This window comes from Corvus brachyrhynchos, unplaced genomic scaffold, assembly GCF_000691975.1.
Source record: "Corvus brachyrhynchos isolate BGI_N302 unplaced genomic scaffold, ASM69197v1 scaffold293, whole genome shotgun sequence".
NCBI lineage: Eukaryota > Metazoa > Chordata > Aves > Passeriformes > Corvidae > Corvus > Corvus brachyrhynchos.
The window spans coordinates 1,126,652-1,149,368 of record NW_008237410.1 but is presented as its reverse complement, the minus strand read 5'-3'; the positions used below and the strand labels follow the sequence as shown (position 1 = coordinate 1,149,368).

At 39.8% G+C, this 22,717-nt stretch overlaps 1 protein-coding gene and 1 long non-coding RNA gene across 2 annotated transcripts in view; one reads left to right on the top strand and one right to left on the bottom strand.

Annotated features, from left to right (window-relative positions):
* The window catches only part of LOC108445911, a 65,273-nt gene extending 57,915 nt beyond the window's left edge, over positions 1 to 7,358 (top strand). Inside the window, exon 4 of the long non-coding RNA XR_001860942.1 lies at positions 2,963 to 7,358. This is a non-coding gene — a long non-coding RNA (uncharacterized LOC108445911). The remainder of the gene's footprint in view (positions 1 to 2,962) is intronic.
* Positions 7,359 to 9,365: 2,007 nt separating this feature from the next.
* Positions 9,366 to 22,717, bottom strand: part of LOC103613452 (carbonic anhydrase 3) — a 16,193-nt gene continuing 2,841 nt past the window's right edge. The window contains exons 3-9 of the mRNA XM_017731040.1: positions 22,688 to 22,715; positions 22,411 to 22,608; positions 18,952 to 19,070; positions 16,940 to 17,032; positions 15,248 to 15,313; positions 12,809 to 12,964; positions 9,366 to 11,618 (exon numbers count right to left, since the gene is read on the bottom strand). Coding sequence (XP_017586529.1) covers positions 11,499 to 11,618; positions 12,809 to 12,964; positions 15,248 to 15,313; positions 16,940 to 17,032; positions 18,952 to 19,070; positions 22,411 to 22,608; positions 22,688 to 22,715 — 780 coding nt within the window. The 3' untranslated portion in view covers positions 9,366 to 11,498. The remainder of the gene's footprint in view (positions 11,619 to 12,808; positions 12,965 to 15,247; positions 15,314 to 16,939; positions 17,033 to 18,951; positions 19,071 to 22,410; positions 22,609 to 22,687; positions 22,716 to 22,717) is intronic.

The window sequence follows — 22,717 nt, the reverse complement described above, 5'->3', positions numbered from 1 at the left end:
GCAACCAGTTAGAATAAAATCCCATTATTGTTAGTTCTTACTGAACTGGTGGTCAGTTGCAGTGCTACAGTAGGTGTGCTATTCAATCTGAGAAATATGCATATGCAATAGAATAAAAATATGAGGTAAATGTTGTGCTGACAAACGGGAGGCATTTTAGTACATGCAATGCACTTGCAATAAGCTTGCCTAAAACTGACCTAGAAAGATCCAACCTCAGAACTGTAGCATATTTCAAAAATGTGTTAGGATCAGCATCACATAAGCCAGTTGGCTGAGTGCTATGACATCATGTTGATGACATTTTTCTCTGCTTGGAAGTAATGTGATAACAGTGGAATGGGCAGCACCATAGCACTCCAGTAGCCTAAATAACTCTGCAGTTTTCTGCAGATCAAATAAACAGCCAGCTGGTCACACCAGTTATTATTGTTCTGCCCAGCTACAAGCTGAGTGTCTTCCCTATTCATCTTCCCAGTTAGGCATATTTACTGATAAGTCACTGAGTGATTTCTTGGCCAAGCGGTAAGACAGAAGAAGTAAATAAAGGGAGGAAGAGGGACATGAAGCCTCTATTGTGTCATAAGGAGAATAGCCTGGACAAGGGACATATGGAGCTCTTCGTGTAAGGAAAATGGGAACTAAGCATGGTAAGGGGATTACTGAGACTGGTATAAATCCTTGGGGCAGGCAGAAAAGAGAAAGGGGGCCAAGTGGTAAGGAACAGCAGTGAATTAAAAAAATGGAAAAAGGTTTGTGGTACAAGAATTGTTTGCATGACAGAAGATAGGCTGGTTGCCAGGAGTCAATAAAACAGAGAGGAGAAAATGAAGGCAGATTACGATGTCTGTGAGTGGAGAAGTGACGAGACCAGATGGCGACGTCAATAAATACATCCTGTAAAAGCAGTGATGCATTGGTAAAATGTTCCACTATAAACTGAGTCCCCATCCTTGAAATTTTGTACACCTATGATCAAAAAGAGACAAGTCAAAGAGGTAATGACAATTTAGATTAACTTTATTCAGATATGATGAACAAGATTTGGTCCACCGGAGTATCCATTATTATTATCATGACTCATTTGTCTTATTACTGGCCGAACTTTAATGACCTGAACAATGGCACAAAATATACCCTCAGCAAGTTCAAGGATGAAATCACAAACTGCTATCCAGAGGAGCCCAGACAGGCTGAAGAAATTGGCTGACAGGAGCCTGAAGCAGTTCAACAAAGGCAGTGCAAAGTCCTGCACGTGGGGAGGATGGGCTGGGGCTGTCTGGCCAGCAGGCACCTTTGCCGAAAAAGACGTGGAGATCCTGGTGGACAACAAATGAGTTGAGTCAGCAGTGTGCCCTTGCTGTGGTGCACACTGAGCTGCACTAACAAGAGCGTAGCCAGCAGGTTGGCAGGAATAATAATTTCCATCTTCAACACTTGTACAAGTGGTTCTAGAATCCAATTTTGAGCCTGCTATTGCAAGAAAGACGTTGAATAAGCATTGCAGGTGCAGTGGAGGGCCAGAAAGACAGTGGGCTGGAGCACCACAGGCAAGGAGAAGCAGAGCTTGCTAGATTCACTCCATCGGTAGAGCACTCCATATGCCTGCTTTAACTCTGTTTCAGGGCAGTGCCAGACTGCAGAGCAGCTGCACCAAATTACAGAACTGTTTTGGAATTATTGTTTTGTGCCTATTCAATGCAAATATTAATATAATCTACCTTCTATTTTAATAAGGAATTTGTGGAAAATAATAAACCAAAAGAAGAAGCTGCAGAAAGCACCATATTGTTTTGCAGCGGGTTGTGCATAGCGTGCCTGGCACTGTGCAAAGACATTCACACAGTGCTTTTCATTGGGCATGCCGTAGTTGGTGTGGCATGTTACAGCCAAGAAGCCAGTTTGTCATATGCCTTCCACCTCACTGAAATTTGTGCCAGGCTATGGAAAACATGGTAGGCATGAATGGAAACTTATCAACAGTGAGATCTTTGTCTGCCAAAATAAGAAAAACAACATACTGAGTTGAATTACTTTGCTATTATGTCACAATCCCCAATTTTTCCCCACAGTTTCTGTTGTCAAGGAACTGATACTTACAGACAAGGAGTTGATACATCTATAAAATATCTTTCTGCCAGGATTTATTATGGTTTCATTGCTATTCATCTACAAAATCAAAGAGCTGCTATGGCATGCTCTGCTCCCCCCCTTACATTATTTAAAAGTCCACATGGACAAAAATCTATACTGAAACAAGAAAAAAAAAGAGCATATTTTGTTAGTATCGGTAATTTTGCCACATTTTTAGGTAAAAATTTTTATACAGGGATAAGCTAGAAATAAAAGCCCAAGTAAACCTATCCAGGTGAATGTTAAAAATGTGTTGGCACTCTTGGCTGGAATGTGGGTAAAATACTTGGCCTATTTCAGCATGTGTTCCCATCTACCCACTTTGCAATGCAGTGCAGCTACGACACATAATTGTGAGCTCATTTGGATACTTTCTGAATGCCATCCAGGCATTTCTGTCAACTGCATTGTTTTGCCTGCTACCTTTCAATTCCTTTCAAAGCCCTGGAAAATGCTTGCTTCTTCATGCACACACACACACATCACCCATGTTTAATTGTGGAGCCAACAGGTTTACTGCACTGACTCTACAGCAGTTTAGGTGGAACAACTGCAACATGCTCAAGAAGCGTGTTACTAGATGGGTGGGTAACCGTCTTAGGAGTAACAGCTTGCACCATTGGTACAGTGGAGATAGAAATGCAGGATAAACCAGAAACATGCACTTCTGTAGGAAGATTGCACCTGCAAAAGTCTATCAGATGCTGATGAGATGGGTCAACCAGAGAAATGCCTAGTGCAGGGAACTCCTTGTTCTTTATGATGATGTGTATCCCCTATTGCTGCTCTATGCCCAGAAATTAATTTTTTGCCTTTCTGTGCCTTTAAGCTGAGCCTGAGAGGGGGGAGAGAGAAAAACCGAGCGAACTTTTCAAAGCAGTTGTTCAAGGACACAGACACCCACTCCTCTGCGTCCTTCTGCTGCGGTAGCAAGAGCGGAGGAAGCACCCTTTGTGCTTTCCAGCCAGCTTTCGGCTCCTTTTCTCTGGAGGGAGACGGAGAGTTGAACTTTGTTTTCCCGGGACTTCGGTTTTTCCCTTCTTCTCCTCTGGACTGTTTCAACATCAGAACACATCGGGAGAATTTTCCACCAAGGCCCCGGAGGTGGGCCCACGACCCAGCTCTGAGGAGGAGGAGGAGAGAGACCACACCTACAGAAGGACTCTGAAATCTTCCCAGGTTTCTCTCCACAGCGAGAGGTTTTATTATTTAGCATTATTATCCTTTTCCTGTGTGTTCGTAATAAATAGTTTTTTTATCTCTTTCACTTTCCTCTGAGGAAAATTTCTTTTTTCCCGAAACTGGTGGGGGAGGGATGGTTGTAACCTGCCTTCTATCAGAGGATATTTTCCTCCAAATTTGTCCAAACCACCACACTCCTAAAGAACTCCAGGAACTTTTGCAACTCTGTCTGCCTGCTAGGACAAAAAATCCTGGAAGTCCACATTGGCTATTCCAGTTCAGTTTGCAGCCTGCAGTACCATCTCCCACGCAAAGAGAAGCAGTCTGTTCTGGAGACCGGACATGGATAAGCAAGAAAGCATCACCAGGAGAAACATAGAAGTGTCCCCCCAGACTCCTGCATCCATGAGGTGAACTCTAGAAGAGACCCTGCTGCTGGAGACAGCCCTGGCTGTATATGTATATGGAGATGGGTTTAGCTTTATGGTGAAGACTATGCCATTTCCTTCCCCAGCTGCAACCAGGGGTGTTTTCCAAGTGAAATAAGTGTAAATAAATAATTTGTATGCTTTAATTAAGTGTCCATGCAGTGATGGGAAAATTACAACCAGATCATAAATTGCAGCAACTGCTAACAGGGTAGATGGATTATACAGAGATTCCCTGTGACAAGGCACAGACGGGAAAGCTTCTGCAGGTAATTCTGCCTTGTGCCCTCTCCATCTGGGCTGTTTGGCAAAACTCCACATCCTACTTTAAGATTATGTGAATGTTCTCACACATTTCTTTCACCAGTTCCAACTGGGGAAGCTTGACATTTTTGTGCATGAGATAGACCACACAGTGAATCAGAAGCTGGGGCAAAGAGGTGTTCAACAGCTTGTCTTCTTCTGTCTGGTTATAACCAGGCACTGCTATGATGCTTATTTACTGGTCATAAATATTTCTCCATACTTGCATAAAGGAAATTCATCTACTCCTTGAGTTCCCTCGCTGACATGGAAATATGTGCACCCACATTCATGAAGTCTGTCCAGGCAACAAATTTTAGTGCGTGCATGTCTTTTATTCAACAGCTCAGTCACAGTAAATATTGGCAAGTGAGGAGATCACTCACTTGAACAGGTGCATCAGGAACTGGACCTTACATCCTGTGATGTGAAGATACAAATACAAGCAATGGATTCACTGTTTAACTTGAAGTTTTATGGTTCTATGCATAGTGTTGCCTAGATGGTACTGTGAAGTTCTGGGCAGATCTTTTCCAAATCATGGGACTTTATTTCCTGATTAAAGACATTTCAATACAGTAAGAAAAAAAAAAAAAAAGATCTCTAATCTAGTGTTGCTTTTGGTTCAGCATTTGGAGCAAGTGAACACCAAAAACTTAGGGTAAGAATGGCAAACCCTTCAGTCAGATCCTGTGAAAAGGGAACACTGTGCTTCCAGCAAGGATGACAGAGACTAAATAGGACAGCCAAGCTCAGCACAGTAGCATAAGCAGCAGATTTTGTCAGGATTCCAAAAATGACTGTGAAATGTCAATGCTTACTTTTATTAAATTTAACTAATACAATTTTAATTGTTGTATACTATTAAATATTAACCATTAAAAGATCAAATTGATTGAAACATAAACCAGAAAGCAAACCTCTCTATAACCCAGATCATATCCAGGGTAAAAGATCACAATCAGAGTCCAGCAAGGAGATGCTTTTACAGAGAACTGCCAATCAAGATTGTTTGCAGTGGACTTTTACTCCCCATCACCTTTAAGACGAGGAGAAGATACCTGCAACACAGCAGATATTATGAATTTGGGGTTTTGAGGCTATGGAAAGAACGTATGGGAAATCTCATTGGAAATGTTCAAAATATTTTATGGGACTTCTTAAAGTGGCATTAAAATAGTCTGATGATGTTAATCAGCACAAGAACATAATTATTTTCGCTGTTAATTAATACTGTACCATAGTTATTGCATGCAATTTAATGTAAGTCCTGGCACAATTATTACCTTAAAGGCAGAAGAAATACTCCATAGCCTCAGCTTTATTTAGATTACACTGACTCTATGCCTTTTGCATAATTTTTCAGTGGTGGAAGTTACAGCAAAATGCTCTAAGACATTAGGCATGGAAAGTATTGTTTCTAAACTTATATTCCCTACCTTTCCCAAAAGAGACAATGAAATCAGTGTTTCAATTATAGGTCTTACACACTACTGGGCAACAAATCAACTTTCATCTGTTTATTCAAGAGTCAGTAGCATTTGTTTAGCTGTAAATTTAGATAGGCTGCTGACACTGTTGCCATTTGTTTCTCAATGATGTCTGACAAGAAAAAATATTTCATGATTATACTCTTTCTCCAGCAGAGATTTATTACACAGACAATTCACAACATTGTGGGAGCTCTTAAATTAGGGCTTAATGGCTGGCAGCCTGCAGTGTTAAGAAAAAAAAGTCACTGTTCTCTGAAATAAGCAAACATTAATGGAAATGTCTTTGTTTTTTAATTCAGCGTAGAAATTATCATAACCTCGAAGGATGACTGAGACATGTGCAGAGAGAAAAGGGCTATGTAGACTGAAATTGCTATTCAGCCAGGGCATTGCTAGTTTGCAGGGTAACGTGTCCTGCAGTCCTGGTCTCCTAAGTACTCAAATCAGCAACCAGCTCAGAACATACCAGTGGGAGATTTTCACGTGTAACTCCTTCTGCCTTGCGGTGGGGTTCTTTGGAGCTTTAGAAATGGAATTATCTAGACTATTCTCAACCTATAGAAGCAAAAGCACTTACATACTTAGACTTTGCATGAATAAACATGCAGACAAAATACAGAAGTTTTTTAGATAGAAATGAATACCAGTCCATTACTATCAATATTTATTTAAACATCATATCTTATTGCTTAAGGATAACTTGCATAAACTGCATTTGTTTCAATGCTTAGTTACTTGTGCTGGACTAGAGGCATCTGCACTGCTCAGGCCTCCTGTTAGCTGAAAGTCGTGTCAGGAAGGTGACTGTTGAAGAACTGGCTCCACCGTGTGGGCTCCGGAAAATGACCATTACAAGCCAAGCAAGAAGCAGCATCCTTCACTTCAGTTTTCAGCAAGGATGTTTGTGTTGTCTGTGGGATGAAGGCAGGATGAACAGTGGGAACGTCAGTTAAAAAAAAAAATAATGGGAATTGGAAAAATTAAAAATCTTAGTCTAGTAAAGGTCTGTTATTTGTTATCAAGGTCTGAGACAACTGGCCCATGGTCTTGCTGGTCTAGTGCAGTGAGGAAGCTGCTCTAACTCCAGGAAGGAGTCTCAAGTTCTTCAACACTTTTCTGACAGATCTTTTGCAAGATAGTAAAAGAGTGACAGTGTGCTATTCAAATTTACCAAAGGCATGTTTTTATCCTAACACCTACTGCATATTCTACTTACTGATGGCATGACATAACTGCAAAAGCATGAGTTAATGTCAGCCTCTGACTTAAAGAATTAGTGGCAGAATCAATGAGACTTACTTTGAGAATTCCCACGCAGATAACATTCTGTGTCAATGCTCCTGCTTGTGCTAAGTACAGGTGTGGTTCAGTAGTGACTGAAACCTTTCTTCTGCATACCTGATGGCATCATTGCTTCCAACCTTCCTGTTGGATTTTCCCATAGAGAGGCAGGGTGCTGTCTCCAGGGAGATTGTTAAAGAGAGTTCTCAACAGAAGTGTTGCAATTTATTATGCCAATCTTTTTGTTTTCTGAAACAGAGACAACTCCATCTGTATGAAGTTTGCTCTACTGTCCTACTCAATTTACCATCTCACTTAATGATAGTTTTTATTCTCTCATATATATATATTTATAGATTCCTATTAATCCTTCTTCACTTGCACACATTCTTCACAGTCATCCTTATTGAAAGCAAGGTATTAATTTAGACTGTGGACTTTTATCTTCATCAGTTTGCAGTATGAACAGCATTTCTTTCTTCTCCATCCTCCTGTTTTACAGAAATTTTCCATCTACTACGTATTTTTTTTCCCAAATAATGGTGTAGTGGAAGGTGTGTGTCCCTGCCCATGGTATGGGGGTTGGAACTAGATGATCTTTAAGGTCCCTTCCAACTCAGGCCTATGATTCTACAAGTGTTTTGCTTATTTAAGTGCACGAACGTTCTTGCAAGTATTGTGCTATCCAGTCCAAATATACAAAGTTAAAATTTTCTGTAATAGCAGTACTCCGTTGGTGTTTATTTTCCCAGTAATATCACAAGTTCTCCATCTGTATTCAAATCTGTTTGTGTGTTTTAATGAACACAAAACTCTAGTTTTTCGGTCTCTCCCTCACAAATGGCTCTGAATATTTTAATTTTATTGCACTTTTTTGAAAATCAACATGTACAGCAGCTGTAAACTGAAAAGAAGATGCTTTAAAAAATACATTCTTAAAAAAGAATGTGAGTTTGATTTGATCTCTAATTCATCATTGGTTGTACATTACCTTTTGGGGGAGTGAGGAATGTTATAAAAGCTCTATTAAATTCTTAGGCTTGGAAATAAGATAATTCCTGAATACATGCTTTGTGCTCCAGTATTGACAAAGATAAATGCCAGAATTCATTGAGATGAAAGGTAGATAGACGAGGTGGAACACACACCGTACAGCTGCTCCCATTGCTGAGGCATGGGACAAAATGCCTCAGGAAGAAACAGATACTGTTCTATTTTGTTCAACTCTCTGACAATATGAACGTCCTTCAACGCCGATTACTGAAAAGAAAAACATCTGCAAAGACATCCAGGAGCATCTTTCTTTAAGATATGGGGGGAAAAAAGGATACCTGTTCTTTTCATTTTGCAGTAGAAATGCAGAATCATAGCTGGTTGTACACTGAGGGTCATACCTGGAATTCACAGTTGCTACGAATTTACACATGACTGAAAGGTGGTGACACCAGTTTCCGTTAATAAAGAAAAGCTTTCAAACTATAGGAATAAGATTTTGATTTTTCTAGTAATTTCTCTTGTGAGGTGTGGGAAACTGGGAAGCTTTAAGTGTTTGTCAAAACCTAATAGGCAGTAATTACTTGAATCACAGGGCTGCCCTGCTGTAATTAATATATACATTATATGCACTAAATTCATAAGGATTTAGGGTCCCAGAAAGATTTGGGTAATTTTTACTGGTTGGTTTTTTTTTTTCTCTAAGATACATGAGGCAGCAGGATTAGAATCCACATATTTGGAGTTTGTTACCAAGGTAATCAATGCTGAGCTACACTATTCATCAAAGGAAGAAAGGCAGTGGAACAAAACTGTGTGCACTTTATTCTTCAAGGGAAAAACAAAACTTTAAAGCATATTTGCCCTGAGGCTGATGCTTTTGTGTAATAATAGTCCGAAAACTGAATGGAATCAGAGGAGGTGCATGAGGAAGCAATATAAATTTCAGACTGTTATTTTCCTTTTGGCAACATACAAATCATGTGTTTGGTGTTGGAACCAAACCATTTCAGTAGTTCATAAACTTCTGTCTATTCTACCTTTCAAAAGCAGTAGAGGAAACATGCAAACAAAGCAAAGTGCACTCATTGTCTGATTTGCAGGCAATTATTCTTTAACAAGTTTGTCTCCTTCAAAAGTATAAACTAATCATGAATTTTCAGAATTATGTAGCATTTCAACTAACTGATCAATGTGCTTCGTGCAAAAAAAAAAAATTCCTGTCCAAATTAGAGATACTCAAGACCAGATAGGCATGTATGAACTTTGGGAAGATAGAATGTTTGTGTGCAGGCAAGAAATAAACACCTTTTTTTTGTACCTGAAAACAGAGAATAAGTGATTCTGTATGATCCTCAAATTTTTGAGGATCTATTTGACTGGACAAACGGAAACCTGGATGAGCTATTAAACTAAACTCCAACACCTAAAAAGTACTCAAGTGTTTGTCCCCCTTGTAGTACAAGCATATGTATCAAAGAAAGGAGCAGCAAGGTTTTCTAGTAAGTTCTTGGTACTTTCAATCACCACTTTGCATAAAAACAGCAATCAATTTATTTTTTATGCAAGTCAATTTATTGGCTCTCTGAAGACATAAAAGCAGTTATTTCAAGTGCAGACAACTAATCTTGTTTTACTGCCCCAGTAACAAGAGATTAAAACATCACAGTCAATGGCTTTTAGGTAGAAAGACTCAAACCCTCGTCTCAGTTATTTGTGTTAAAATTTTCTCCTCACCAAGACCAACTGCATATGCATATGAGAAGAAATTTTACACGTAAGACATAGTACAGTAGAAAAAAATGGTTGCTTATGAGCTTTCTGTAGTAACATTTTTATGTGTTGAGAAGATATACAGACTCAGGATTTGAAAGAAGATCTAAGGGACTCCTAAAATCAATACCCTTGCAAGTTCTGCACTCATGGTATCAAAAGCTGATCTTCTGATAAAATTAAGCCAGTGCTGAAACATCTGTAAACAGGATTCAATCAGTAGTTTAGCTTCTACTCACATGAACTCAGTTTTAAAAAAGAAACTGCTTTATACTGAGCAAAATACATTCCTAATAGACTAAAACACTAACTTTCAATGGAAATTCAGCAATACTTAGAACATTTCTAAATTAATAAAAAGGATCAAAATCTGCCCTCAGTTTCATTTCTGAATTCTCACTGAATCTTGCTGGTAATAACAGCAGAATTTGCCCAGTGTCGCCCATTCATTACTTCCCTGTTGGAGCACCATTTTTCTAGTAAGGGTGGAAAGTGAAATAGTTAAGGAGAACTTGGAAATGCCTATTTGTAACCCTGCTTTTCTCAGACGTTGACATACCCCTTATAAATGCTGCTGTGAACATGTTTGTGGCAACATCTGCAGAAGAACACCCACTGCTACCCACTGATGAGTTACAGGAACACAGAGAGCCCAGAAGCTTCCTGTGCAGCAGGATTTATGCACCACCTTTGACCAATCTCCTCTATGTCCAATACTGAATAATCACCTGGGTGTTGAATATAATGTAGATCTTTATTCACATGATCTGTATGTGGGCTCAACCTAGATGGTACTTGTGTTACACTGAAATGACAAAGTTTACATGGTGAAGGACAGGGGAAGTTGATTTAGAAGTTTCTGTCTGCCAGCGATTCCTTGCTTGGATCATATTTGCAAGCTGATGTGTCTCCCCAGAAAGGAACAGAGCCAAACAGAATCCACGTATATTCTCCAGCTACAGAGTCAAATAAACGCACACTTAGGTGACTTAGCCTGGATTTTTCAGTAGTGGGAATGACAAACGACACGTATGAATCATCCAGAAAGATCCTTTCCATATGCAACAAAATCCCTAATAGGTGAAACCATTAAGGTGTCAAAACTAAAAAGCAGGGAGAGCATCAAAAATCCATCATTCTGGGAGATAACATAGAGCAGCAGAAGAAAGGCACTTTCCCCTCAGCAATACTAAAGCTGCTATACTAAATACAGGGCAATATGATACCAGCAGGACTCTACACTGGATGGGTGAAGTAACAGCAGCAGTGAAAGAAGAAAAGATCAACAATGGCAGCAGCAGGATATGGCAAAGACAGCAAATGCTGAAATGACAGCAAGGTATCTTTTCTTCTTCACACAGAAACTGAGTACGCCTGATTTTACCCTCAGAACACTAATGTAATCTTGGACAAAAAACTACGAACAAGACAGGGAAGGGAAAATCTGGTATGTTAAAGGGGTACTTATTCTTTGGATGTCTCCTCTGAGGGTGGGGTGTCTGAGCAAGATCACAGTGTAGAGACAGGCATTTCCCTCCTGTTCATCTACTGTTACTTCTGCTTTCCTGAACTACTGGTTCATTTTTTTGCCTTACTATATGTCCTTTGAAATTAATTTTAAATGTTGAAACTGAGCCTATTTTTCTTACAAGACCACAAGGCAGAGAAGTGATCATAAATGCTAAGGCATTTGTGGTCAAGAATCGTAGCATCTCACATTTGCTTATTGTGCTTAATATTTGCATACAGTATTTTTCTGCTTTTCAAAACAGATTCACTTTTACCATTCAGAATTCCAAACTGAGAAACACAGACCTGGATGCAGAGGAAAAGCAGTAGACAGCAAAAACTAACTACACTTTGGGATGCAGGGATTTTCTCACTCAGGTTCAGCAGAGTGAGACTTGAGATTTCACTTGAATGAGGCTCTCACTATCCTGCCCTTCAGAGGCTGAGGTGGGCGCCAGTTGTCAACAAGAGGGCTCATGGGTTCATTCTCATTGTTCTTGGAAAGGCTGCGGAGCTTTGCCATCTGCAAGGAAAAAAAATTAAAGTGTCCATGTGGAAGCACTGTGGACCTTACTGCCTAGAACAAACTCTGAGATGAAAAAGGAACTTTCTTATATAATGATAAGCACAGAGTGACAATGACAGTCTCTAACAATACTGGTAGAGATTGGTGATAAAGATCACTGCAGCCCAGCAGCTAGCACTGTTTCTATGGATCTCCACACTCTTCATCCACAGAACAGTGCATCATCTGACCCTTGCATGGGCTTCTTCTGGATTCTTCTCTGATTCACATCCACAGTGTGGAAAAAGAATAGGGCCTTACTGTGACCCTGCTGGAGCTGGACTACAGGCTCTTGTTAAAATACAGCTATCTGTGAAGGAGGATGCACCTATGTCGGTGCAAGGCAGTCTGATAGAAAAAGCTGGTGCAGAAGTTTGTATTTTTTTGCTGTAAGGCAGAGATCCGCCAACTGGATTATTAAGCTGAATCATGAATTCAGCACTCAGCTGCTGTTCTTCAAATCAACTTAATTTCAATGTTGCTTTATTAATTGTTACCCTTTCATCCAAATGAAAAATAAATCTATTCTGAAAACAGCCATTTCAGTAAAAAGGATATACCCTGACTTGTATTGCTGACCAAATTTTTGACACAAGAACTAAAAAAGTCACCTTATCCAGACTGGCTCTTTTTTTCCCCTCTGTAAATGCACATTTGAGCTATGTGAATACAAGTGGTACGTTAATTTGTATGAACATTTAGATTTGCGGGTTCTAGGTAGTTTGATTTTCCTCACTGACAGCTTTTAAGAAGTCAAGATCTGGACCAGCAATTTCTTAAACCAGGAAACCATCAAAATATTACTCACGCTTGCCACTTAATGGTCAAACACACAGAATGAACAGAGGCTGCTGTGATGGCTGAATTTTGTGGCTCGGGGGCACTTCTGCCTTAGCAGGTTTTCAGGGTCCCAAGAACACCCCTGCTGAGGCTGTTCCAGGAGGTGTCATGCAAGAGGGCCTGATTCTCAGGGTCAGTTTTACAGCCCATTCCAGCAGTCCATTCTGCAGGCAATTTCTCACTGTCCACAGCTAAAGCTTGCCCTACCAAAAAGTGCAAGGTAACACAGGGCTTGCAAATCATCACACTGACATACTGAGACACTGCTGACAACTGGTAAAGGAGTAGCAGAACTGGCTGGAGTTTACCTGGTCTGAGCTGACTTCAATAGGCTCCCTTAGGAGAATCCAAGTGATGCACTCCTCACAGGGGGGTGTGGTGAACGAACCGTGGTAGGTCCAGTAGTCCCGAGATTTGGGGAAAAGAATTGAAGGATCAAAGTGCTGAAAAGGAGCCTCTTTTCCCTTAGGGAAACAAAAAAATTCTCTGCAGTAACTCTAGAGATATGCATCTTAAAAGACAGCAGTATCTATGTTATTATAAAGGAACTAATTAAATACCAAGATTCATGCAAGAAATCAATCTCCTTTTCTTCCTGTCAAGCACATTCCCAGCAATTAATAATACCTGACATTTTGATTACATTAATAAATTAAAAGAAATTACAAACTGAATTGTGTGGGATCAAAGCAAATTCATTTTTACATTTTTCTATTCTAGAATTATCAAAATTGGTTTTTATTTTGGGCCACTTGGGATAAAAGTTGAAGCCTGTGGCACTGCTGGTACTGTTACCCTTTTTATCCAATAGGATACTGGCCAAGCATTTATCCCAGATTCATTACATTCTTCTCTTCTACCTGAAGGAACTGAAATCTGCACCTTTCTCCTACCAAGATTGTGCTCTAATTATATATTCATGGTGGCACTCTCAGTCTTTTTGTCTATTACACTTAGTGTAAAAAATTAAAATATTTCCTGTAAGAGTACTAGGTCCTAAGTATCTTAGAATTAGAGGTGATTACCACAAGACAAGGGAGAAAGGAGACACCAGACAACATTTCCTGATTAGTCTGCCACTGAATAGGATAGTATCTCCACAGGACTGTGATGAGTATTCCTTGTTCCCTCTGGGCAACAAAAACTAACCAAGGAAATTCCGTTCACTTCTCTATTGGTACTTTGGATGCAGTTCTGGAAAGCAAGATATATTATTCCTATTTCCTTTTTCTATCATGGAGAATCTTCTCTAGATTAGAACAAAGTGAATGGCAGGAGCTGAAATCGTTTCCAAGCATCCTTGCACAGATTAAGAATAGAAAGAGTAACATCAAGACTGCAGTTATATCTTCCTGAAAATACTGTTCTGTAAGTTCAATATGGGCTTGGAAATAACTTCACAAAATTGTGCTTTTTCAGTAAACACAGTATGGTGTCCAAGAAACTCAGAGCAATTGAAACTGCATGTGTGATAAATACACCAGTGATGCCACCCACTAATCTTTCCGAAAAATAAGTAATCTTGGGAAAATGTATGTGATGACAGAAAAGAAGTTAAGAGATAATATACAATATGTGGTTTATTGCATATGCACCTATCTTTCTCTGCTTTACTTCAACTGTTGCTTTTTCCAGAACTGCTGTATGTAAATGGCCAAAAAATGATACAGGCATTATGAGAGAAAGACATCAAAACAGATACCACTGACACAGCAGGCTGGGGCATGGATAGGGTGAAAAAAATAACCTTCACTTCCCTCAGCAGAAAGAACTTAACTGCCTTTGAAGAATGAGTTGAAAAAATAAAATTAGTATGACTCTTACAATGGTACAAAGGAGAGAGGAGCTTTCAGGCTCAGACCTGCACATCAATGGCAGTACTAACACATATGAACATTAAATGCAAGGAATTCTGCTAAATTTTCAAGAAAATGCCTACAAATTTGGTGATCTGGTGGCATGTTCAAGGTGACATAAAGAAAAGGACTTTTAGCATTATTAGAATCATAAAGTTTATCATGAAGTAGAATTCCTAAAGTATACCTAGAGATTAAGTTTATGTTAAATATTAATGCTAAATGACAATAGATGCAATATTGCAGTTCTCTGGAAATAGCTCCCTTCAGCAGCTGCATCTATGCAGTAGGTATGGACTGGTGCCTTAGATCATTAATTAAACTGAAAAACAGTTTAGAATATATTTGCAATGCTATTTGTGCTAGTATCATAGGAAGAGATAACTCAGGACTGGTGCAGAAACTGCACCATGTAATTCCTTTTATAAATAAATACAGTTCCTTCTTAAAGCTAGTAACATTTTTAATCTCCCTTACACTGACTGGGAGCCTGCTCCATCAGTCCTACTAATTTCTTCTCATTTTAGGCTAACTAAATTTCTGACTCTGCTATATGCATCTGTTTTGGCCACTGTTGTCCTCAAATTCAAAAAGCTTTTGATTTCTTCTTGGTATTGGCCCACTTGCGTATTTTTTACAGAGCAGTATCAATAAGACTATCAATTGTGTATGCAAGGATTAATTAAAAAATCCTGTTTAACAAGAATACTTGCAGAAGTGAGGAGTTAAGTATTTAATTAAGCAAAAGAAAGTATCCTGCTCCACAGTCCAATGTATCATCTCTGATGCTACTGTTTGGCATCAAAATGATGCCAAAGTATGAATCTGAACTACTGATTCCTGCTTCTGCAGCTTTCCAGCTATGTTAGGTCACAAAAATTGTTTCGATACCTTGGTCTTAATGTTTTCAATTTCTTCAAGAATTCTCTTCATCTCTGGTTTGGGAGTTTTTCCAACCTGTAACGCAAAGCACAAATACTGTATCTTTTTCATCATGTTCCACAGTATTTTAAAGAAACTCAGCACATCCCATCTGTCACATCAGGCAACAGCAGTCTCAGAGAATCCAGTAGAGACTGACAGAATATTATGTGCATTTAAAAAACATCCGAAATAGCAGACTCCAGTAACTGGCTTTGCAATTTGAACATGTGTTGAAGGACCCTAGAAGGCATCACACCTGTCTGAGGAATGAACTGCACACTCAGTGTCACTACCCAGGGCCTAACCCTTGGCTCCTGCTTCAAAAGCAACCCACAGCCACTCTGAGCTGTCTGAGCACTTGGCACTTGGCAAAGTCTTGATGGCCTGAAGGGCTGTAGCTCTGCGGACACTTCATTCTGCAGCACATATGCAGTCAGGTCAGACTTGATGTGAGACATGTGATGAATTCATGTCTAGATGACCTCAAGCTATGGGGTCACTTTATTGCTTGTGTCCATGACATTCAGCACTTCCAAAAGCTTTGACATCCCAGAAGAATAAAGGCAGTATGGATAAGATGTACTGTTATTGCCATGTTTTGTTCCAGAATAGATTAACTTCAATTCCTCAGAAGATAATTCAATCCTGTTTTAGTAGTATCCCAAAACCCAGTAATGGAACATGACAAATTCAGAGAATAAACAATAGCTCCTTCATCAAAAAGCAAGAAGGAAGCAGTTTTTTTGAGGGCCAGAAGATATAATGATACTACTTACTTTTCTAGACCTTTTAGCTGACCATAGCATGGTTAATAGGAGCATAGTAGTGTGCTTTGTAAGTTATATAAATTTTAGCCTAAAATAGACCAAAAGGAATGAAAAAGGAAGAATAATTGAAGGACATAGTCATAGGGGAGAATCTGGACAGGTGCTGACCTTCAGTTTAAACTAACCACAAGAGAAAAGGTCAGGTTGGCTCACAGTGTAATAGAATTAAAATGACACTGGATCTAGTCTGTCCAGGGACATTAGCAAAATTAATTACATCCACTTGCTCTTGCTTGTACAAAAGCCACTTCCTAGTGATAAAACAATAAAAGGATATCTATTCCCTGATGGTGTGTTCAAGCTGAAATGCCCACCTGCAGCTAAAAGGACTGAAGTTTGTGTAATTTATCACTATTAGGCTGTGTGCCTGTTACCATTTCTCAATGTCCTAGACCACATACAGGTTTGATACCAGGATTGCTTTCTTTCTGTTAAGTTTACAAAAAAATCAATCTGAAAATACTGGTACAGTATTATTTTGTTAAAAAGTTTCTGTATTCCAGTGTTAAAATGTTGAGTGATATTTTACCATGAATTCTTTCTTTTTGGAGTAGGTTTGTTGAACTCATTTTGATTCCCAGCTCGTGTGGGAATCAACAAGAGACCAGAGAAGGCAATCAGTCAACATAACCTTGCTGACAGGCAGATACAACACCTGCTAGCAGACAACAGACAAGAGGAAACACTCAGCCTATGCAGACCCTCCTCCTCACCCAGTGCACACCACAGGAAAGGGCTGCAGTGCAGGAAAAAACAATGGTAACTTTTCCCCTGGCACTAGAGAAAGATGAAAAATACAGAAAATTATAAAGACTGAATATATGCCACTTACTTTCAGAAAAATGCCCACAACAGCTACACCATCAGGTTGTTTTAAAGCTCCAGCAAAATTACCGTGTTTTGGATTCCAGTGCACCATATGTAACTAAAAAATCAATTAAACCTCAGTTATAAATACAAGAAATTGCCAACAGCACAATCTTCACTTTAAATTAAATTGAGTAAAGATTCCATTACACAGTAAGTAAAGGAATGGATATCAAAAAGAAAACTGTATGTAAGTATTTCCTACTGCTGTTCCCATGCTTTTCTATGCTCACATTTTCCCAAAAGCATTGCTTTGCATTTAACTGAAGCATAGGACAAAGAAAATGGTGTTTACCACACAATATCAGACAATACAACTATAAATAGTTTAATCCAAACACATGACATTCACTCATGCAGTGCATAAAACACCTACTGACATGCACTTCATCTCAAGTACATTTTTAGATCTTCAGGTTATGCAAATGTCAGCTCAAGGATTTACACGGGGTTGTATGTAGTTCATACATTATTGGTTTGTATCTCTTATTACTCTCAGCACATTGCACCAGATGGGAGTGGGGATATAATCTGACATTTCCTTCTCATATCTACTGTGGGATATAATCTGACACTTCTTTCTCATATCTACTTTCAGCAATGCTGTATTTTCAGGATGTATTTCAAATTTTTGTATCTCTATCCAGAAAATCTCTAGCTCATGCAAAATCTCTACAAATGCTGCAACCAGCCGTGTGCAGTCTCAGGTTAAGTAGCATCTAGAACAGAGTTATACAGGGGGGAAATAAAAGTCTTCTTTTTTAAAGATTACGTAAAATAACAACAAAAAAATTTGTCCTGAATATAAATTACTCTATTGTTCTGTTTCTTTTCTCTTGAGGGTAAGGGTTTTATTGCTAAGGATAAAGTTGGAGCAACCATATATCTTTGGTTGCAATGCAGCAAAAGTACATATATTCCAGGCTTTCTTCTCCTGTCCATAAATACACAAGTATTGCTAACAAAAGTAACATAAAAAGTCTGTGCTTGAACTAGCCAAGAAATAGTTTGAGGAAGCAGATTTTTCCTGTTGAGTTGGCCACAGAAAGCAGAACACTAGCAAAGATTGGCTTTGGTGAAGGAATGGGGGAAAAAATTCCTAAGCCATCACCCACAGTCATCTCTGCAATGTTTGTGCACATTGACCCTGAAAATGTCTGCCTTGATTTTGTCCTGGGAGAGGTGGGCAAACTCCTCCAAGCTCTGGGCCCTGAGAGTTTAGGTGGAAGGCAGGAAAATACTACTGAAGGATTTTTGTGGGCATAGTTATGTATTTTGAACTTACTCTCAAATAAGATGGAGGAAGGAGGTAACCTCTCCTAGCAATTCTCTAGCATCAATAGTTAATTCACATATATTTAGGACTTGAAGAAGTCTTCAAGGCCTAAAGCATTCATGAATTTTAGCAAACTAGGATAACAGTCCTGCAGTATTTTACATTAAAAAACCCAAACAAAACCCAAACATCATATTTTCCATGGTTCCTGAAAACAAACCCAGCTATTTTGAAGCAGAGATGTTCAGAAACTAAAACATACTCTCAATCAGTTTTAAGATGGATCTAATTTTGAATGCCAGCTTATCAAATGTGCTTTTAGTGAGTTTTTCTGTTCTTCCTGAATTAACTTGGTAACTCAAGACACACCAGAAATGACTAAAAGCCAAAAAACATCAGTAGATCTTCCTATTTGGAAATAACAGATTGCTTTGTCGCAAATATTTTTGAAACAGTCCAAGATACCAGCAAAAACTCTGGCATGAAGAAAAGAAATCCATGTTAGTAATATACTTGCAGGGATACATTTGTTGGCAGATACAACTTATCCCACTGCATGTTAACCGATGCTCACAAGTTTCACAGACAGACAAAAATTGATAGCTAAATACTTGCAAGAGGGAGAACTGTTAATCTGTTCAGATGGAAAATCAGTCAAACTCCAGTTAGCACTGAATGCCACTATCAAACATCCGTCCTACCTCTGCCGCGTGTTTCACGCCGTCTATGACGTGCTCGGAGCCGTGGTCGTCGGAGGAGCCCCAGTGGAGGTGCAGCTGGCGCAGGCGGTAGGCGCCGGTGAGCGGCCCCCCTCTCAGCACTGCAAGGACACTGCATCAGCACCCCCACGACACCCACACACGCCTTCCCCCCGTGGGGACCCACCACAGCTCCTCTCCTAAAGACAGCTCATCGCAAGGAGCCCACAACACTCGCCAGTTTACATGGCTGGGGCTGAATTGTGTTGTCAGGAGCTCTGTTTGATGTGAAAACTGTGGAAGCTGCTGTGAGTCAAGCATGGGATCAAACCCCAGTTGCCCAACAAGCCTCTTTTCTCCTGGCAAGTGGACACACTACAGTTCCTGGTATGGAGAGAGAAGAGAGGTGTTCACAGGTGATTCTTGTCTAGAAAGGGTCTGTTTTGCCAAGATGGGAGTTAGGGCTGTTAAGTTAACTCTAGTCCATGACTGGCATACTTTTTACAGGTCAGACAACTAAACAATGGTTACAGATGGTTAGCTGCTTCTAAAAAAAGAAAAATTAAAAAAAGATCTATTTCTTGGAAGTGAGGGAAGACAATAAAGTTTAGGTAAAATGAGTTAGAAAATTGTTCTTGAGCCACCAACGAAAGAAATTACGATGCTGTTACTTCTGCTGTGCTTAGCCAACTAATGCTGACCATGCATCAGTCTGGCGCTTGACATCAACTCTGACTTTCAAAACATCACACCTCCTCTTTCAGCCTGGAGATTCTTTGGAGCAGGGACTGTTTAGAGGATAAGCTCTCAAATGTATTTTTCATTCATTACCTAAGGTTGGAATGAGTCGTGTTTCCTTACACAGAAAGCTGATAATGTAGTTCACAACTGCAGTGCCAGAAGACCTTGTTTAAATAGCATTCAATTTTGAACTTCTACCAATAGCTTTAAAGTTCAAAGTTAACATTGAAATAATAAATCCTCTTTTGCCCAGTGGTCTCAAATGAATTCTTGATATCATATATGTTGGAATACTTCCACAGAGCAAGAGGTTTAATTTTGCAGTTTCTCTTTTTAGGTGGTAGGAGTCACAACCACCAAGGGGAGAGCCAGAAAAACAGCACTGTTGAGACTTACGCATGTAGTTCCTCTTGCTTTTCTTACTTTGTTCATACATAAATAATCATAACTCAGTATACTATTGAGTAATATTGAGTAAACCTTCTGTAAAAGCCTTCAATGGAAAATATTTATTATTATTATTAATATTATTTCACTTTCAAATATAGGACAAAAAATGCATAGACTCTAAGGCTCAACTCCTCTGAAGTATTTGCTTGCCATTTCACACGGGAATCAATGGGAGGCAGGGACTTGCAGGAGCTGAATTGATGTGACCTGTCTACATTTAGAAGCTAAGTCAGTGTCAGAGTTGGAGACTCATTCATCACTCGTTTCTTACAGGTGGTCCTTTACAGAACTCAAAGACTGTGAAGCACTTGAAAACAGCACTTCATAACAGTATACAAATCTCTCTAGCATAAAACAAAATCATTTTAATATTCAACATTTTCTATGTCATTGGAAAAAAAATTTCTTCAACTATATTTATTTTTCCAGTTAAAATGGAATCTGTGGCTACTACTTATCCTCATCTCTTAGCACTGCAGAAGCCAATAAATGAAGGAAATAAAATATCTATGAAATTCTTTCTCATGTGGTCTTTCAGAGCTGTCAAACATTGTATTTGATTCTGAACAGACACATGCCTATGAAACACTTGTGTCCTAAATTACTGTCCAGGAACCTGCAGAAAGTAAGGGCAGCCAGGAGTAAATGTACACTCTGGATGCCTAAAGGAACAACAGAGGTGATGGGGAGGGGAGACACAGGGAGGGAATGGAGGGAAGATGATTTAAAGGAAGGGCTGCACCCAGGGCTGCATTTTGCTTGGGCAAATCAGCGTCTTTCTCCAACACTCTTGCCTGGGCAGACAACTTCTTGAGCAGCTTTTCTAAAATATTTCAGCCTTTAGGAAGCTGTGAAGAAGACAGAACAACCATGTGAAAATGTTCATTACCAATTTACTTCCCATGCTTTCAGTCACGGCATTGATTTTATGCAGTGCTCTTGGAAGAGCATTCTGGCCTATAAATGGGACCTGTTACAAGGGCAGGTAGTGATAGGGCAAGGAAGAAGTCTTCAAACTGAAAGGGAGTACAGTTACATTGGATATTAGGAAGAAATTTTTTACTGTCAGGTTGGTGAGGCACTGGAACAGGTTGCCTGGAGAGGCTGTGGATGCCCCATCCCTGGAAATGTTCAAGGCCAGGTTGGATGCATCTTTAGTAACCTAGTAGAGTGGAAGGTGGTGATGAGGGTGTGGTTGGAACTAGGTCATCTTTAAGGTTGCTTCCAATCCAGACCATTCTGTGTTTCTACGGCGATAAAAGGGCAATTTATGAGACCACTGTGTAGAAACTGTGGTAATGAATACTAAAGGACCATAAAAATACATAACTTAGAGACAGTCCCCGTCCTAAATAGCTGAGATTCCATCTGAGAGACATGGAAAAATAACAAATAGCTGTAGTGGTAAATGAAGAAATCCAAGGAAACAAGGGCCTCATCAAGATAAACAAGCAGGAGAGTGATCTTTCAATGTACTATGAATATATTTAATTAGTGATATAGCTTACTAAGAACAAAATCCCAATACAAATGCCATCAAAGCAGATACAGAAAAATACGAAGAAAAGTAACTGTTTTCCATTAATAAGCTTTCCTTCTTGATGAAGGACCAATCAATACTGCATGCTTTTGAGATGTCTTTGCATTATATGATATTGGGAATTTATTATTCATTTTGACAGTTGTTGCCTATCTGCATCCAGAGCTACAAAGATGCAGCTCTGCAATCAAGTTTTGAACAATTTAATTCAGCGATATGAGATTGCTCACTCTCAGTTGAATAATAAAGCCATTTCGTAGCTTTCCAGAAACTATAAAATGTTATTTACATAAATGCTATTTTCATTGCTTTTTCAGGCTGTGAAGTACCTGAAGAACTACCATGCAGAAGCAACCAAGATCACAGTCAGTAGCAATGTATATACAAGTTTTTTGTTTACAAAGTGCCTCAGAGCGCTCTAAACCCTCTGGGCACCACTCTATTCCCTTACACAAAACCTGAAAATGTGGTGTCTCTGTTGAAGGAGGTGAGATAGGGAGAAGTCCACCATCCAGCTGAGTTTGTATTTCAGGGTGCTCCTGCAGCTACAGCCTTCCTGTCCCACTGCAGATCCACCAGAATAAACTCCAGGAGCACTTTTTTTACGTTCCCAAGTGACTTTTCCCTGCTGGCCTGCACAGACTGGACACTAAAGGATACTTTTTGATACATGGTGCTTTGAAAACCTTGATTCCTAACAACCATCAAGAAAATCCAAACCAGAAACCGACCTGATCGATCAAAAGTGTCGTCGAAGACGACGCGGCAGGGGCGCCCGTTGTTCAGGATGGTTTTCGCTGCCCCGGGGTCATAGCTGGCGTGCCAGGAGGAGAGAGAGGAGTCGTGCTGCACGTCCTTGCTGTTGATCTCAATGGGCGACTGCTTGTCGCCCTTGGCCAGGGGGTAGTTTTCGTGCCAGCGCTCGGGTCCTGAGGGACAAAGACAAAGAGACGTCGGCCCTGCTCAGCCGGGCTCGTCCCGGCCCCCCGCGGCCCCGAGCCCGCTCACCGTTGTCGCTGTCGTAGCCCCACCCGGACT